This window comes from Pezoporus flaviventris, unplaced genomic scaffold (genome assembly GCF_033815535.1).
Source record: "Pezoporus flaviventris isolate CSIRO_AGI_PZ_B2104156 unplaced genomic scaffold, CSIRO_AGI_Pfla_v1 ptg000066l, whole genome shotgun sequence".
Taxonomy (NCBI): domain Eukaryota; kingdom Metazoa; phylum Chordata; class Aves; order Psittaciformes; family Psittacidae; genus Pezoporus; species Pezoporus flaviventris.
This window is the reverse complement of record NW_026892614.1, coordinates 23,715,577-23,735,480: the sequence shown is the minus strand read 5'-3', so window position 1 is coordinate 23,735,480 and position 19,904 is coordinate 23,715,577. Positions and strand designations below refer to the sequence as shown.

Below are 19,904 nucleotides of genomic sequence, written 5' to 3'. Positions count from 1 at the left end.
TCAATTAGACTGTGTCCAGAGAAAGTATTTAGTGCTATGGCCTTACAGTTTTGAGCTCAGCTTGGCAAGGTAAGAATAGACACCTGCTATTTCCCCTCCCCAACCTTATTAGCAATTCATTACTCCAGCTTCCTGAGCAGACATGAAGTCAGTCGTTCTCTTGCAAACACTTGTAAATCACATTCTTCAAAAAGCCTCTCAAGCACAGGGAGGTTAGCTATTCTGCCAATTTTATTTTGCTCTTGTCTCCCACCCAGAGCAGGAGTCATATATTTTTATCCTCTCTTCCTTTCATAAGGTGCTCAGTGAGTTTTAAAGCTGTGGGACAAATTATGCCTGATAATCCGTCTCCTTTTACCATACACAGAAGGCTCAGAAGACATCTAACATCTGCCCTGCAAGAGATTTTGCAGTACAGGAGTCTGGGGAGCATGAAAAGGCTTACAAGGGGATAAGTGAATATGATCACACCACTTCACTTGGTTCTGTAGCTCAGTTCAAACATGTGAGCTGGAAGGCCTTTGCCTTTACTGCTGAAGTCTCCTGTGGAAAAGGGACTCATGGCCGGCGGCTCTGAGCTGTGCCCTGTACAAAAGCCATGCCTGCCATTTGATTTCTTGTGAGACTTCCATAACTAGTTTCCCACACCCAAGAGATGCCAGGGAAGATGGGATATTTGCCAGTTTGGCAGTAAACGAGAGTTGCTCTTTGCAAGAAGCATCTCTCCTCCAGTTCTGATAACTTGCCTATGACGGCTGTGAATTATGGCTGTGAGTCTGAAACTTCTTCCTGATAACCATGTTACACAAATATTTTTCTTTAATAAAGAGAATATTTTCCTTGCATGGGTTTAGCAATCGTCTTGGGCCTACAGGAAGATATTTCTGTCACTTATGCCATGAATATGAGATGACAGATAAAGTTCTAAGGACAGTTTTAAATTAGATTAATATTTTTTCTCTATGGAATTCAACATTTTCCTCCTCCTAACAGATAGTGTCTGTGGGACTCTAAATGAGAAAAAAAAGAACAAGCCAATACAATTTCTGTTGCAGTTCCCACCTCTCTAGTACTTTGAGATGAAGCATTTTTTTTCTGGCATACTCAGTTTGCTATCAAAAATTATGTTTAAGCTTTGCATGACTCTACACAAGATAATCCCTGGGAGCCAAAGTCATGGCTGTGTTCTCTTATTTAACTATGATAGAAAGGTTGGAGGAGAAGGAAGCAAAGGAAGGATGAAAACAAAATAATAATAAATGAACGCAATAAATTATAGCCACATTCTGAAATATATGTAAAATAAAATCTTTATCATTCCCATAGAATTATAGAATCAGCTAGGTTGGAAAAGACATTTAAGGTCATCAATTCCAACATTACCCCAGGACTGCCAAGACTACCACTCAACCATGTCACTGAGGGCCTCATCTACATAGGGTTTGAATGCTTCCAAGGATGGTGATTCCACCACTTCCCTGGGCAGCCTGTTCCAATGCCTGAGCACCCTCTCTGTGAAGAAATTTTCCCTAATAACCAGCCTAAACCTCCCCTGGCCTTCAGTTAAGTTTCCCAGTGAATTCTGCCAACCAGCATCCTAAACAGGCCAAAGTCAGCTCTCCAAAAGTCTAAGGTTGAGGTTTTGCTGACCTTCCTGACTTCTCCAAGGACTGAAAATTCAATCACTTTGTGATTTCTTTGCCCAAGACAGCCTCCAACCATCACATCACTCATCAGTCCTCTATTAGCAAGCAGCAAATCTAGCCAGGCATCTTCCCTAGTTGGCTCACTAACGATCTGGGTTAGGAAGCTACCTTCCACACCCTCCAAGAACCTCCTCCTCTTCTCTGCAGTATTGTACTTCCAGCAGACATCTGGTAGGTTGAAGTCTCCCGAGGGAACAAGGGCTAGCATTTCCCCTCCCTGTCTGTAGTGGAACTTTTATACTATGGGCAGACAAGAGGTGGGCCGGTACAAAAATCCTTACCCAGGTTCCTGGATTTTGTTAAAGCTTTTGGCAAGAAAAAAAAAAAATAAATCTTTGAAACAAAACACATATTTTGAAAAATAGTTTTGGCCTTCAATTTTATTTTATTTCACTAACCTAATTTTTTAATTCTTCTTTTCCTTCCGTAACACACAGGACAACACATCTGAAAGAGATGTACTCAGCTCTCTGCATTTTACCTTTCTCAGCATTACACCTGAGAAAAGCAAATATGGAAAATTGCATTAGGAATTACTGTACTTTAGTGCAGAATACAGAAGTTCAGGCTACTGTACTGTATTTTACTGAAATAGAAGGTGATATTTTTAAAAATAGCTAATGGGAAAAGATGTTCCATTCTTTTTTATCCTTTAAAATATCACAGGACTTCCTTCTGTTTTTATCATTTGCTGTTGCAGAGGTCAGAGATGAAAACATTCCCTTTCTTTCCTGAAGAATAATTTATTCTGAGGGATAGCAGCCCTAGCTAACACAGGAACTCGTGCTTTGTGCATCTATGGGACAGCCTAATCTGTATCATCCCAGTGCAATGGGCAGCACTGGTGCTTTCTTAGGGAAGCCGTACCAGTTTTATTGACAGGTAGAATTTAAAGCTGGGTAAAATCCGTTCTATGGCCTGTCATGCAAGCTACTGAATGTGATATACTAGAAAATCAGTTTTAAATCACCTTGTCTTTAAGTCCACATATCCACAGTGCTGATGTCATGAGAGAGAGCTGCTTGGCAGATATTTTTGTTGTCACAGGAATGGACTGTGGGGTGAGTGTGGAGTAAGGATTTAAACACTTAGTCCTCAGAAATGGGCCTCTCAAGGTTCCCTGAGCTACTTAAAGTAAGAAATTTAAATTCTCAGCATTTGGAAAAACAAGCAGAAGACACTCAAATAATAGATCGCTTGTCAAGTATTTTTTTCATACTTTTTGTAAGTTATGTTAACAGTACTTATTAAATAACACCCAAGCAAAGCATTTCTTTTCCCTTCAAAGGACAAGAAATGAATGATCTCTAAAGTTTAAATAAAAAAAAATCAGAGGAGGGAATAATGTCTTCCTAATGGGTATGATATTTAATGGCATATTCTGCTTTATAATTTAGACAGAGCAAATGATTTTGATGGAGTTTTATGGATGTTTAGGTCCTCAGGGCAGGCTGGGGACAGGTGTCTCTATGCATGCTTGTTTACACAACTCTCCTGGGGCATCACAACCTGATTTGCCAACCTCTGGGCTTGTGCCCGTCTGTGACACTGGGCCAGATTGTCAGCATTAGCCTAATAATTCCTGTAATTCTGCTCTCTCCTTGATCCAGAACACAAATATACCTCAGATGTAACTCAATATATGGCTTATCCCAGAGCTCCAGAGATGGCAAGTAAAGGCAGCTTTGACCACTTCCTTCACCTCCCTCTAAAGCAGATGAGAAACACTGCCGTCTGAAAGAGGGGAGCATATTTATTCTATATAAATGATGCCACAAGGTGCAAAGGTATGCTAGAGGAGGTTTAAGTTATACTAACTGCAGCAGACTACTTCTTCATTTTTTCTGCATCTGCTTCTAAAGACTAAGATGCAAATGCAGGAAATTAAAATGTTAGCAAGCCAAGAGGAGTATAGAAATAAAATTTACAAAAAGCAAAATTTAATGTGAAAGCAACTAAATAAAGTTTAAAGTTAACCTGTTAAATCTCATGAGAGCCTGCCTTGGTCACTGTGGAGCCCTGTTCTAAATTGATCAAATACATCTTTTCTTGTCAAAAAGCAGCCCAGAAATACCTATTTCCAAGCTCATCCACCACCTTTTATCTCCCTCCTTTCTCTTTCTCTGCCCCCTGCCAACTACCTCCAAAACTGTATGAAAGCGCAAGGGCTTGCACAGCCTTGGAGCAGGATCGGGAACTGTGAGCCACCACCTCCCGTAGCAGCAATGGGTTTCCACAGGTCGCAGAAGGAGCTTTGGTGCAGGTCATTGCTTTGTAGGATGTGCAAAGTAAACCAAAATCACAGTTCTCTAGGAGAAAGCTCTAAGATACACGCTGCATTTATCTCAGCAAGCGTCTGCAAACAAGTGGTCACTAAGGCGCTGCTGGCCTACAACAACATGGTGGAAACACAAGACACTATGCAGACATTCAGCATGTATAAATCATTTTAAATTAATTTTTAGCCAAGAACTCTGCTTTGAGTAAACTTTTAATACTGTAAATGGAGTCGACATATAAACTGATAAACGTTTCTATTTTCAAAGATGTGAGGTAAACTTGTTCCTCCCTATAATAAAACAGATGTCTAATGCGAAGAGTAGAGCTTCTTATGCAGTTGGTCTGTTAAATTTGATCACAAGCCAGTGGTAGAATCCTCTTTAACATCAAAACCAGCCCTGTGCTCTGGACCAAGCTTTCCTAGTACCAGGATTTTATTCTTAATATTTTAAACTTTGAAAGTTAATTTCATTTTGGGGAACAGATGAAAGCTCCTAGTTTATTGACATTGTTACCCATCTGTGATAACACAAACAGGTAGCGAATGGGTAGAACATAAACATAATATATTAGCAAATTAATGTTTCTGAAGCTTCACAAACCAAATGCATAGATCCCTATATGTATAGTATAGTAAAGATAAGGAAACCTTTCAGAAAATAGTCCTATCTCAAGCAAACAATTCTGTAAGGAAAATTGGAATGAAAAAAAAAAAAAAACAAACCAAAACAGAACTGCAATCCTCCTTAAATTCAAGAATAAATACATGCTCAGAGGGGATTTGGAATTATACAAGACTCATTCTAATTCAGCCACACATAAGATGCTGACAGTAGCTCCTTAGAAGGAGATAGAAGACTAAATCTAGTTAACTTTAGAAAATTATCTTGATTCTGCCCTGGCACAGCACACAGAGTGTATTCAGGGACAGCTGCTCTTGAGGAGACTAGAGGGAAGGAAAGCAATGACAAAATCACCTCCACTGCGGTAAAGCAGCTTGATGTTTCCTCAGAGGCTGTTTAAGAGATTGATTGCTTCAGAGCATCAGCATCTTGGCTCTTTCTTTCCACTCATGCCCACTTCCCACCTGCCTGTGCCAAAATGCTGTTCAGCTTTGTGTCTGAACAGTGGCTGAAGAAAGATTCGTAATGTCATGGCAGATTTTCTGTCACCAGTGCACAACTTGACTGTTGCTGTGGAAAAAAAGAAAAAAAAAAGGGGAAAAAACGAGAGTGCTGAGGATGCGTGAGTCCAGTTTACTCTGAGATTTTCAGTTGTTAGAAATTTGGAGCCTTTAAAATCTCCCCCGATAGGGTTTGGGCTGATTTACTCTTTCTTTGTTGCAGATTTGACAATTATGTATTTATACAAAGATGCATTAACTAAGGAGTCTCTGGAAAATGACGGAAGTGAAGAAGTGTGTGAAAGGTCAGAATAGGTCTCAGATCAAAATATAAGCTGAAGTAAGGCTTGTTGAAAAATGGTGTCATTTTAAAGGTGCCAAGGTGGCCTTGCAAATCCTCTAAACTTTATTCATCGTGGACTGAAAAAGCCTTAAATATTAAACAGGCAAAAAACAATAACAAAAAGATCTTTTCCGAATTAAACACACCTGTTCTGTCTATACTAGTAAAATAAGCAGGGCCAAGCTATAATATGGGCTCAAGCAAGCAGCTGTACAATTAAACTGTTAGCAAGCGTTAACTCCCCAGCAGAGTTTTGGTCAGTGCAAAGTGCAGTCTCAGGCAATGACACATCACTGAAACCCTGTTTTGGCCATGGGCTTTATGGGCTCAGGCTACATAGTGCCAGTCAGCACCAGGACCAGTGAACTCTCCTAGCCCATTTTATCTCTGCGAGAATAAATGCAGTCTGCAGTTCCAAGCTGTAAGAGGAAAAAGGGAAGAAAAAAAAAAAAAAGGCTACTTAAAGCAGCAAAATTTCCATCTTACATAGGTTTATTTTTTAACCATGTATCATTCCAAATTGGTTTAAAATGACAGTTAAAACAGGAATAAATGTCTAGCACTTTTAAGAGAAAAAATGAAAGTGCATCATGGAAATGAGTCTGTACCCCTAATAGGTAACAGTTATAAGATGGTGATCTTCTCACTAGAAAAGTTGGTCAGACATTTATTATGTGAGACAGAAAGGCAAAGGAAATGCAAATCTAATCTAGTCACCCCTTATAATTCCATAGCACATATATTTGTCTACATGGCAATGCTGACTCTCCTGAAGTAGCTGATCGAGGGCCTTATACCAGCAGATGCTGAACACCCATTATGGAGCACTGGATATCTTAAGTTCCTGTTGACATCCAAGATGAAAGTGCTTCCCACCTGAGGGCATTGTTTAACAGAAAATCTGGAAACCAGCAGCTAACATCCATCAAAACAGATAACTGTAACATACATAGGCTGGCACGGTGGTTCTCGGTCCTGTTGAATGGATGTTAAGTGGAAGATCCCCCATACTATTTGACTGTAATGTAGATAAGCATAAACTAGTTTGGTCCAGGCTAATTTCATAAAACATGGTGTTCATAAATCATGGTAGGAATTATACTTTACAAAACTCTCTTTAATTAAATAGCTTCACAACACCTTATGAAAAGAAAAAATGTTCCCAGGCATCTCTTCCCATTTGGAAACTGCAACTAAATCTATGGAATCAAAAGGAGTGAGCCCAGTCAGGCTCAGTCCTTCACAGTTGCTGCTATTTTCATCTCTGCAAACGAAGAATAATAAAAAAAAAAAGGCAATACAGAAAATGAGGCCAAGGACCATTTATCAGAATTAATTGTGACTGTTAGGCTGGCTTGCTAGTGGATTGGAAGGTATTTATTCATCCAGCTACCTTTTCAAAGAATACAATTTCTACTTCTTTGAACACTAGACTGTCACTTTTAATTGTCTCATATATATATGAAGGAATTGCTTGCAAAATAGCTGTAGCCAGGAGTAAGGACACTGCAGATTGTCTAGTAATTAGATGCATCATTGCGCAAGATGGAATATAAATGGTAATATTATTCTGAAAGAACAAATGAAGTTGACAGCCAGACTAGTAATCTGTTGGGTGACCTGACAAGCGAAATACATCCTTGAGCTGAGTCTTGCCTAAAGCAGAAACCAGCTCTACAATAATGAAACAAAGCTAAAGTAACTCCATTAGGAATCATTGGCAAGCAAACTTTATCAAGCCATAGATTTCTTACCTATACAAAAATTTCATCCCACATCTGAGAGCAAAAATCACAGAAATGTATCCTAGATAGGACTAAAAGTTTCCAAAAGTTGAAATAGCTCCTGATGTGGCTATCATTATAAAAAGCAATACAATCTCTTTAAAATAGAATCCAGCAGGGATTTTCTTACAGATTTTCAGATAAAAATCTGAGAAAAAGAAGACTTTAGGAAAGTCATTGCTTTAAATGACTAGTTCTTTCCTCTCTTACACAGTTACAACTTTTCCTCAGTGCTAGTCTTTTTGAGGGAGGTACTGTCCTTTATTTCCAAAATTCAAGTACAGTGAACACTGGTAGTTCCCATCTGCTTCCCATCAGGATGCCTGCTGAGCTGCAATATCTGTAGCTAGGTAATTTAGATCAGTCACACAAAAACAGAGGAAAGCAAGTTCAGCAAGGACTACCATTAAGAGGACCAGTCTCCTTTACATTCCTTTCAGCCTGCATTGACCTTGACAGCATCTAATTCCTACACTCTGAAATCATCCTGAAGTGTAAATATTACATTTCTTTAGGTAGCTCCCCCAATATCCTTCAAGTGCAGTCTTTCTTTAACTGTGATTGCAGTAAATGTGTTGATTGTGACACTGGTGGCCACACCTGGAGTACTGTGCCCAGTTCTGGGCTCTTTATTTCAGGAGATCTGGACTTACTGGAGAAATTCCAGCAAATAGGGCTACTAAAATGAGTAGAAACACCTCTCTTATAAGGAAAGGCTGAAAGAGCTGGAACTGTTCTACCTGGAGAAGGCTCAGGAGGATCTTACCAATATGTACAAATACCTGAATGGAGGGTGTAAAGGAGACAGAGCCAGGCTCTTTCCAGTGGTGCTCTGTGACAGGATCGGAGGCAATGGGAATAAGCTGAAATACAGGAGGTTCCCTCTGAACATCAGGAAACACTTTTTTACTGTGAGGGTGACCGAGCACTGCACAGGTTGTCCAAAGAGGCTGTGAAGTCTCCACCCTTAGAGATATTCAGAAGCGACCTGGACATGATTCTAGGCAACCTGCTTGAGCAGGGGAGGTGGGCAGGATGACCTCTAGAGCTCTGTTTCTTCCAACTTCAACCATTCTGTGATTCTGTGTTTCTGTGATTCTGTGCTCAACTCGGCAAAGACTAAACTCGGATTCTAAATGTTTGCAAAATATTTCAGGACATACTGTGGGTATCTTAGGAGAATGTCCCTTTTGTCAGGCCGTTTCCAGCAGGTTAGTTTTTCCACTACCAATCCACTTCTGAAAGTTTTCTATAAGAAGAAAGAAACTGTATAAAAATCACATCAAAGATCATATTGCAAATAGTAGTCTATGATGGAAGATGCATTGACACGTGGATCTTTGATTCCACAAGGCTTTGCTTTCAAGCTTTTCACAGTGTCCAAAAGGAAAATGCAGAGTTTGGACAAATTTGAAAGCTTGTCTGCCAAATGTATACTGAATTCAACTTTTATGAAAAATACAGCAGGAGAATGTAGCTCATGGCTTTAAAAAGAGACTGTAGTCCAACTGTCCCTTGTGAAACAGAAAAGGTTACCAGACTTTAGATCTATTCCATTTTAAATTGTTAAATATACAGGAAAGGGAACAGAGTGGAACACTGCAGATTTGCTAAAACCTTTTTAGGTACTTGCTTTACTGAGCACATCCCTCTGACTTACTTTAGCTTAGCATTCATATTGCAGTAAGGATGATTTACCTGCACAGTGGCATGTGGGATGCAATTTAATAACCTTATATAATGATCTTACATAAGCTTCAAATTCTTGGCCAAGACTTCCCATTAACAAAGAGATGATTATACTCTTAAGCACTAGATCACTTGGATTCAATTCTGCTTTTACTCAAGCTGAGGAGTAGGACAACATAAATAAGACTATCAGGACAAAGCTAAATATCTTTAACTGATTAGACCTTAATAGCCTGAGATGCTTCAAATATCTTAAACCTTAATTTCCACCAATCTCCTTTTTCTTTAATGGTTTATAGTTGAATTTGTAATGGCATTGACCAAGTATGCTGAATCCAGCGCAGTATTAAGAAAGCACTGCAATTGAAAAGCAGTAAGAATTTCAGCCTGCCCTCCTCTGCCTTCAAAGTGTGGCTGAAACATACAACCTCAGATGAACTGAGAAGTTTCTTTTTTTCATGGGGAAGTTCACAACTCTGAACAATGATCAGCTGGCCTTATCATAAACCTTTGAACAAACAAATTCACAGACCTTAGTCCAGGGCTTTCACAAGGAAGAAAGGTAGGACCCTGTTCATCTCTTATGTTTTCAAGAGTATTTCCTTCTAAATTCTCAAATGTCCACAGGGGTAAAAGGTATTCCTTCACACAGAAAAGTCTAAATAGCACTGCAAGAGGAGAACTGCAGGCACTGCAGAACAAAGACAGAATTGTCAGCCAATTCCTTCAGTCACCCCTGGACTGCTGCTAAGCATAGGTGTCAGAAATAGCACAGTGAACCGGCCAAGATACCTGCGTATCTTGGGGAGTTTGACCACATCTCCTTATTCCTCTGTCCATACACTCCACAAGTCAATGCCACTTTTCTAGAAATCTCAAGACTGGTTTAAGGAAGTGAGGATACTTCAAATAACCCAAAACTCTGGACTATGATAGATGAGGTTCTAATAAACTCCACATATCATGAAGTTAAGAGTTATAGTTGCTGGATTTCCTGATAAATCTCTTGTAATCAGAACGCTTATGGAGAAAAACATCTACTATGACAGAATGTAATTTTTCTAGAGAGCTTGTAAAAGTTAAGCACAGTATTTGATTTAAATCTATTATTTGATTATATTAACTAGAATTTCTTACAAGACTAGTTAGAATAAGAGTTACTAACAATGAATGAAACAAAGACAACTGATTATTTCATTTTAAAATGTAATGCTAATTTTTTTTAAAGCATCAAAACAAAATATGAAATTTCATTAATCTTAAACTTTTCCACAAATGCTATTTTGTGGAAAATCCAATTCAGAAGTAAATTAACTGTCAAATCTATGTAGAAAAAAACCTCAGTTCCAGTCAGCTGCATTCTCTATGAAATCCTAGAGGAAGGGCCTGCACCCATCCTAGGTAGCAAGAATCAGACCAGAAAATTTCCACCTTGAGCTCCCTGTTGGCCCAAAGGATTTATGATATGCAGAGAGGTGCATGTGGAAGCCAGAAGTCTGCCTGCATTTACTATTACTGGATCCTGAGCAGACACTAAGCTTTTCAGTTGAAAGCACATTCACGGCACACACAAGTGCCCAGCTGTCTGTTACAGACTTTCTCTGCTGTATTCTCTTCAAACAAAGAGATGTAAAAAAAGGGAAAAAATCTGAAGTACACCACACTCCAACATAGCAAACAGAATCAAGGGGAAAAAATATTACCAAGGAAAACTAGAAAAGAAGAAATTGAATGTTTTCTAGCCATTGGAAGAGAAAAAGCATCTGGTTTTATAATTTATTTCATTTTTCTTTTACTTTTTGTAACCTATGAGAAAAAAGGAAAAAAAAAGAAAAAAAAGACCAGTTATCACTGCAACTTTTCTGGTTACAGGTCAAAATGATGAGACCATGGTTTAAGCTGAACAAAGAGCTGGGAGGTTTGAGACTCTACATTCCTTCCCCATCCAAAGCTTTGAAATATTCGAGGATTTCTAGCTGCAATACAAAATAGCCAGAATGATAACCTTGCAAATACTTGCATTATTTAAAATGCAAAACAAAACAATATATTTGTTTGGGTGTTTTTCTGACATGAGGTAAAGCCTGCAGAGTCAGACCTCAAGTTTATAAATCATCTGTGCAAACGTATTTTTTTTTCACTCTAAAACGTCTGAGTCCAAGCTGTTTGTTTTCTTCTTTTAAACACAATTTGGGTTATACATCTTGTACCATCTTTTCACCTAAGGCAAATGTAACTCTGTCACTCAAGAAACTTAGCACTACAGGTACCTGGACTTTTTGAAAGGAGTTTATAGTTTCAGCGGATACTGCCAAGTAGGCTGATTACAGCCTTATGGTAATTTTTGGCTTTCCCCCAACACACCGCTTTCCTGTGTCAGCCCACTAAACAAAAACTCCATCATTTAGTTTTAAGTACAAGGCAATTCATTTCTTCCATAGAGGAGGTTGTAGATATTTTTCACTAAAACTCATTTTCAGTATAAAATTTTACATCCTGTATTTCTGTACTAAATTCAGTGAAGATCCATAAATCTTACAAAGAACTAGGATGGACACCAATTAAAAGAAAAAAAAAATCCTTCACATTTTTTGGATCTATTTCTTCTTTGGAACAAAATCTACCATATTCTGCTGACTGAGTTAAGAACTGATTCTGATCAAGTTAAGTAAATGACTCCGAAGTCTCATGACCACTGTTCCCTTCCAGAGTTTCTCACAACCAATGCAGACATATGGAAATACCAAATTTGCAATGTTTACTGTTTCATGTGTGTCTGTGGATGAACTACACATCACTTAGGTTGGCCTTGCAGAACTCCAGAGGTCCACACAAGCCTCGCTCTAGAATTCATTTAGTGCCACTAATTTGGCTGAAATTGGCTCTCTACTTCCATGCTTTGCATATACTCAGATTATTACAGCAGTCTAAGTACTTTATTCTGTCTTACTATTCTTACAAGAAGATACGTTCTCAGATGCCAGAGGTAAGAGACCACAACACACAACTTTGATGGCCGATGCATTACCTTTCTCTCTAGTACAGCCAGTGGCCTGAAGGATATAATGCAAGTTTATCTGAGCCTATGCAAATATCTAGTGTAAAGCATCCCTTCTTCATAAAAACCATGATTCTAGCTCTAGATTTTCTCAGAATAATCATTCTGGACATTATTCACTTATAGATAAGTGAATTCTTTTGCTAAATTTGGTAGAAGCAGGTTTGTTACCCTTTACTCAGCTTAAAAAAAAAAGTTAGAAAGTTATCCTTGGATAATACTGTTAATGTAACATTTCATTCTCACGGGTGCCTATTTTTGTGTGATTGGAGAGATACAAGATAGTATTAGTGACTAGACTCTAAGTGATTTTGAGATGAACATAGCTGTATTTTTCTTTCTGAATGGATCTTTATAATATGGCAGGTTTTTTCATTATTATTGCTTTGTACAGTATAACAAAATCATCATGCTTCTCTGCTCATGAAGAAACACACCCCTGATCAGTTTTGACTGCTGTAAATAGTCCAGATGTCAGAAAAACAAGGTGTCAGAAAATAATTTTATCTTTGGTTCGTAAAAGATATTAAAGAGTGCCCATATTGCTGTCTGTTGCATTATCATACAGCACATAGGAACCAGATCCATTTCTGATTCCTGCCAGAGCCTGCTTAAGCATGAAGGAATGAACTGGTAAACAGAGCTGTGCCAACAATTGATTTTTCAGTGACTATTGAAGACAGTCTGGTCACATTGAACTACAATCAAAAATGAAAAAGAAACTGACATGCACTTTTTCTGCAACTGAATTAAAAGCATGAAAAATATGCTTCTGTTCATATAGCATGTTTTAAGCCAGACACTTATAGTAAAAACACAGGAATCAAAGAGGTTGGAGACAGAGGGGGCACAACCACTTTGTATTGAAGAGTGAAGGTGTTTATCCGGAAAGACGAAAGATCCAGGGTTGGTGCCCCTCTTTGTCTCAGAGTTTTGGAAACCCCCTTCCCATCACTTCGGGAAAATTCACTAATCATATGTTCTTGTTTTCAGACTCTCCCCTCATTGGTATATAAAATCCTGTACTCTATGTAAAATTCTTGAAAGTATTCATTATGTGATTATTTGCCATGAAGTTAGGAGTCTCCTGTTTCTATCTGCTGTAATGAGTATTCTGTTACTTTCACCAAAGTGGAACAGCTTGAGCAGAACAGTGCAAAAGACATCTACCGACCACAGTCCCACAGGAAGGGTGTTTCAAATCTTGAATGAGTGCACTAACCTGTTCTTTCAAAGGAGGGCTTTTCGTCCTCCAGATAACCCTGAAAAAATAGTTCCTATCAGAATCTATTCGGTAAATTCAACCTGTGTTTGTCAACACTTTAGGTAATGGCCATTTTACATCATCTACCAGTGGAATTTTGAAATCACAGTTAAATCTTGATCTCTTGTGTTTTGCTTTGCTTTCCTTTGCTTTGCTTTGGTTTTGCTTTGTTTGGCCTTTTTTTTTGGAAGGGGATGTTTTTTAAACATACACCTAATCTGCATCTACTAAATCACTACTACTTAAGTTATGGAAGTCCTGCCTGTAGCTCACTTGCACTGCAAGCTGGACTCAAGCATAAAAAAATCCCTCTTGGCTTTTGGACCTCTGACCTAAAAATATTTTGTCTCTTGATCTGATAATAAAAATTCTTAGGAGTAGGATAGGGTGAAGAGTGGTGCCAGTGAGATACACTCTTTCAAAGGGTAGAGCAGTGAAAGAAACGTGTTCAGAACATCTGTTATCCAGAGAATGTTAACTAAATATTGATTTTTATCTGAAAACCAAATTATGCCTTTAGATTATATATGTGCAACTCACTTCATGTAGCTTTTGGGCTGGAATACGAGAAGTTTTGATGTTTCAGTGGTGGCTGGGGGACTTGTGGCCCTACTGTGTGACTTACACAGGTTCAGCCTAAAATGCAGTCATCATCCTGCAGAGCCTGGCATCTACAAACTTCAGGCAAGAAGCAGGATTTGAGCACAGATCTCCTGAATGGCAACTAGTTCAGAGTGTCCCCGTTTGACTTCTTATCTTCATGGCAGCACAAAAGACACCACTAAGGCAATAGGTTTTAATTATCATATTGTCTTCAGTGCCAGACATAACTGCAAATTAATATGAAGGCATACTACATATGATGTGCATAACTGAGAAAACACCTGAGTAACTGGTGTTAGCCATGCATGGGCAGAATATTAATCTTAGTAATCTTAGTAACTGTCACAATGGCCACAGTGATAACAGCAATTGGTCAGAGTCACCAGATTTAGGCTATTGAATGACCCTTGGGAGGCAATTAAAGACTATTTGTTTACTGGACATGCAGAGGATAAAAGATCAGGTTCAAGCTCAAAACAATTCTCAGGTTTTTAATGGCAGTAGAAGGTAAGTGCAGCAGTAGGGATGCTAAGCAACTTTAAAAACAGGCTAAAAACACTGGCTGAAAACATCTGGAGGAAGAGCCAGTGCGATTTTTGCTCTTAAATAAGTTCAACTCTCATGATGATTTTATCCAATTAGCTTTGCTTTTTTACCTTACCATGCATCAGTGCCCTGTAATACTGATTTAGCTAAGTAATTACTCAACAGAACAATTATTTAATTGCTGAACATGAATATTAGCAGCCAAATGATTGTTGGCTATATATTATAGCTATAGAGAACAGCTAAATAAAAAATTATAGCTAAATAAATAAAGATTTGTTTTCTGAACTTGGACAGTTTAACTTACACAGAGTAATTTATCAAATTTGTATTCTTCTAGTAGTCCCTGGTCATTAAAATTTTTACATATAAATTCTGTGAAGTTTCAAAATGGAAATGCACTTACTGCAAACAGATATTACTCTTAATGATACTGTTGCAGTAGTTATAGAAATTATTGGTTTTGTAGAAGTCAAACCCAAAATATATTTGAAAGATACATTGAGCTCAGGCCACTTGGGTTTACTAGAGTACTTTTTACTATACTCTCTAGAACAATAGAACCAGCATAAAAGCAGGCAGAACAAACCTTCCATAAGAACAGAAAACAAACCAATGCTTGTGCTTTCCACTTAAACTTTGCCTTTAGACACCCCACACTCTCTCTTTTCAAGGTATATTTAGTTTTATTGTGTTTTTATCATGGGTAATTTCCAACTCTAGATTTTAAAGATACCTGCTGATATACTCCAACTAATAAATGGCACCCTATATGTTAATTTACATCAGATACCTCTCTAGAATATCATACTTTACGTTAACTACTTTTTGATAAGTTGTATCGGCAATTTCTTCTTCTTAAAGCCTTAACTAAAAAAATTTTGTTTATCCTGTTACTTTTACTCTGTTTAATTTTACACTATGCAGCATAATTATTCTGCCATAATCAGCTAGCTTTCATGATGGAATAATGTATCAAGGACACCTACTCCAGGTATGCAAAGTGCCTTTGCTGCTGAGGACTGCTTAAATTCCACAGAGAAATGTGAACAGATAGGGTATTTTCAACTGGAGATAGCAATATAGCAAATAGCAACACAGCATTGTCATTTTGAGGTAAAAGGTAGCAATCTGTTATTGTGATCAGAGTTATTTAAAGACTGCTTTCAAATTAGCTTTGCAGTCCCCAATGTGTAAATATTTTTTTTCTAAGTGAACATGAACCAGTTCCTTGAGTGAAAACAGAACATGTCTGAATTCAATGCACTTCTATATAAAAATGATGGTTTCTTTCACAGGAAAAACATATCAAAAGTAATGTATCCAATAGAACTTCAGGCTTGACAGATGTAGATAAATAAAAGTTGAAACATAGTGCTAGTGCTTGTCACTGGGAACATAATACAGAATTTAGGCCAAGATGTATTATAAATTTAGCACAGTTTTAAATACAATACCCAAACTTGAGAAATCATTCCAACCAAGTATAACACTTCTTTCTTTAGAGTCTCCCCTGTTTTGTAACTGACTAACTTCAACCATTGAACTCCAGCTATGAATGGTGAGGCGAAGGAATTGTGGCCAAGTGTGTAGCTCACATTGTCACTCTGGTATAGATACCAGAAAACTGCACATCACACTGTAGGCCCACCATTTGAACTTTTTACTGAGGTGTAATCTTACAGAAAATCAAAATGCATAGGGCCTATCTGTTAGTCCTTTAATAAAAAAGTGCATTGAAGTCAACAGGGCTTTCTTGTCCATTTTCGTATTTCTCTTTCTTACTCACCACTCACTACTTATATTCCACCTTCATCGGCCCATGTTGGTTTTCCTAAGTTTAGGAGAGATTTTGCATGAGCAAAACAAAGAGCATTTGATCTTAGACATCAAATTAAGTTACCCATATAGATGAGATGAGTCCCATATATTTTCAGATGTGTCACTTTCTACTTCCTGTAAGACTGTGCATCCAAACCTTAGATGTCTGCTGCCTGAGAAGTAAATTATCTCAGTAAAGTTTAGCTGCGGCTCATGTGATAGGGGAAGGAAAGCAGGCAACTTCGTTTCCTTTTGGACTGACTTGAGTGAACACCCTATTATATTCCCAAACTACATATGTTGTTTCTTCCTTCCATGGTGTTACTCTGCCATGAAATCAAAGGATACTCAGTTATTTGCACCCAGCAGACAAGACAAATGCAGTTCTACCTATGGACTGCAAAGAAGGGAGGAAGAGAGAGAAGCTTTGTGCCTTCCCTGCTACTCCCTCATCCCAACTTTGTGTTGTGGACAGATGCAAAGTGACCCTAAGCAGTTTCATGTGTGGACTTAAAAATTACAAGACAGAAAGTGGATGTTCCCTTTTTTTCTCCTCCTATATACGGAACTCCCATTCACTTTCCTGGGTGCTCCCTCTAAAGAGTGATGAGCAACAGGTCAGAGGAGATGAAAGGCTTTTTACCTGCCAACCCCAGAGTTCAGGATGTGTTGTTTCTCCTGCAGCAGTTGATGACACCCTAACACCTTAGCAGCACAGGAGCTGCATTCCTACGCTGTAACAGGGGAAGCAGGACCAAGGGCCTGAACTAAGGTCTTGGCAGGTAAGTGAAGGAGCAAACAGTACCAAACAGCTTTGTTTGAAAGTGTATGTCTTTGTAATGTTTAAGTCTTAATATGTGCTATGCTTTACCTGGGAGCCTAAACTTCCAGTTTTCAGAAGAGTATTTGAGATCACATATTAATTCTGCTAAAAGCTTGAAAAAATGTTGAAGAAACTCATAAATGTTGAAAAAACTCATAAATGCATATGGAAAGGTTAGATGTGCTAAAAATGTCCCAAAGCTGAGATTTCTTCTCAGAGCTAACCCAAAGTTATTCATATTAGTGAGGGAAGAAGCTTTATGCTACCAACATGTTTTTGTATATAACCACTTAGGAGGACTGAAAGCATCACTGTATGGTGAATATCCAATATTCAAAATATGAGCTGTCATGGGATTGGGAGGGGGGATTTTTTTGCTTGGTTCCCTATGTGTCTCAACTGGACACATAGGGAACACCCAATAAAGGGAAATCTCCATCTCCTTACTATGTTCCACTTCTTAAGGTTAATTATTGGAACCACATTTCCTATATAAATATCTATGCTTTTCAAAACATACTTTATTTCAGTAGTTATCAGGAATTGTGATTTTGCTGGCAATGCACATTCCAAAACATTCATGGAGAGAACACACAGAGGAAGTCGCTGCCACTAAAGCAAATCCTATTTAAAAGATATTACAGAAAAATAAGTGATGCTAGTTACCAGCTCAAAAAAGAAGAAGAAAAACCAAAACAAAACCACAACCAAACCATACTCACATAAAGGAAGTCTTTCTTTTCTGTGCTTGTGGTAATATGAGGGTAATGGATGCCTTTCTGTTGAGAGGCAGTAAGTTTTACTTTCGTGAATGAAAAACGAATTTAGGTCAGAGGAGGAAATCATAAGAAGCTGCCACACGCTAAGTTCTGTATCTGAGTCATCTACTGCCACTGTATCCTAGAGAGAAAAAAAGGGAATGTTCCTAAAGAATTAACAGCCATCCAGAACTGGTGGGGCACCAAAGCCTCATCAGTGTCCAATTCAGATGTCCCTACTCTTATTCTTACTAGTATTCTCATTTTACTGAGTGAAATTATTCCAGACAGAAGTGACCTCTAAGTTTGTGCCCATCTTTCAGTGGATAAACTGTGAGATTGTAAAAAAAATACATATGCCAATAGGAACTGTTAATTGCTATTTATCAGAATTAAGGAGAAAAGTAGTTAAAATTTGTCTCCAAAATTTTAGGGGGAAGAGTGGAAAATGAACCACTTTACATAGGTTTATATCTTTTAAAAGTCTTCATTACTGTAGTCATTGTTTTAAATTAACTTTCTCTAGACAAAATAAAGTGTTGTACTACATTGCAGCCTCACTGTTAGGAATGAAGACAGAGGAGACAATGCAGGAAGGCCAACACATACAACCAAAATGGAAAGTATCCAAGTCATAGAAGAATGGTAAGTTGGTCAAACAGTTGTCTAGTATATGTTTTTATTTGCCTATAATTAATATCAAGAATTGACTTGTATTTTATGCTTCCAGAATGTCCTTTTAATTACTTTTCCTCAAAAAAAAAAAAAAATCTATACAAAAAGAAGCCAAATCTGTCCTTACAGTGAAATGCCAGCAGAGATATTCATAAGGCTGGCTTACTTACAGCTTCTTATTTGTGGGGAAGAGCTGCAGGGAGGAATGGGAGGTACATGCATGATTCCATAGACCTGTGGGATCATTTTCTTCTGTTTGTCCAAACAAAAACTAATGGACACAAGCATACTTCACAGTTGGATTTTGAATATGGCTATTTTTCATAAAACATCTTGGGCTATGGTTTCATTAGAATACACCGAGGAAACACATACCTTGAAAAATGGGCTAATACACACCAAAAGTCTAAGCTTCTATTTTTGTCTAAAGCTTGAGCCCATGTTTTTTGTGTTGGAAAAAATGCTAACCTATCAGTGGCTTTGATTTCTCTGATCCCATGAAGAGTAAATTAAAACTCAGCTCTAGAGGATATGATTGATGGAAAAAAGAAACTCAAACAACTCATCTTCATTGCGACTCATGGTCATTTATAAGAGGACAATGTCAGAAATTTCCACAAAATACTTTCCACAAAATACTTTCCACAAAATACTTTCCACAAAATAGCGAAATTTCCACAAAATAGTGAAAAGATCTTCCCCTTAGACAATGAGGGATCACAAGTTGCTTGTCAGCTCCATCCACCTCAGCAGGTTCTTTTCACTGTCCTCAGAGAGAGGACTTTTCACCTTCAATTCTGTATGTTAATACTTTCTGGTTTGAATTACAATTATTTTGCTGGATAGTTTAAATGTTAAACACTTTATCATTTATTAGATCTTCTGGACTGCCAAAATGTTACTACAAATAGTTTGCCATCATCCAGTCTGCCTTGCATGCAGAGTAGAAGCTGCTAAATGGCCTTAATGAGAAATATATAGAAGTATCACTTATTGTACAACACGATTACACAGAATCTGTTAACAATAGCTAGTAAATCTCTTGTGTTGGATCTTATCGGGAAGCAGAGGATGAGCATTCAGAGTTAAGTTTAGAAATCATATTTAATTGTTGTTAAGTAACTTGGAGTATTACCTTCTCAAGCTATTAATTGGTACATTAATGGATCAGTGATGCGCATTAGTCTTCTGATCACTTATCCAGTGTGCTCTCTGTTAGAAGCCACAAAGTTTCCTTCAGAAAATGGGAATAAGGACTTTTTCCTATTTCTTCTCTATCCAGTTTTGCCAGCAACATCCATCACATCTCATGCCAATGGATCATCATTCAGGTCAATAGCACCAAACAGAGGGAAACTTAGCAACCCTTAGGTACAAGCACAGAGAAATATGCTAATTTAAAAGCTCTTTGAATTACTATTTTGTTGGACC

General features: G+C 38.0%; 1 protein-coding gene across 3 annotated transcripts in view; it reads left to right on the top strand.

Moving 5' to 3' along the window:
* Positions 1–19,904, top strand: part of RGS17 (regulator of G protein signaling 17) — a 78,205-nt gene that overhangs the window by 48,336 nt on the left and 9,965 nt on the right. For 2 of the 3 annotated variants that reach the window (XM_061471589.1, XM_061471587.1), the window contains exon 3: positions 18,354–18,443. In XM_061471589.1, the coding sequence (XP_061327573.1) occupies positions 18,354–18,443 (90 nt within the window). The remainder of the gene's footprint in view (positions 1–18,353; positions 18,444–19,904) is intronic. The other variant, XM_061471588.1, reaches the window with a different exon arrangement.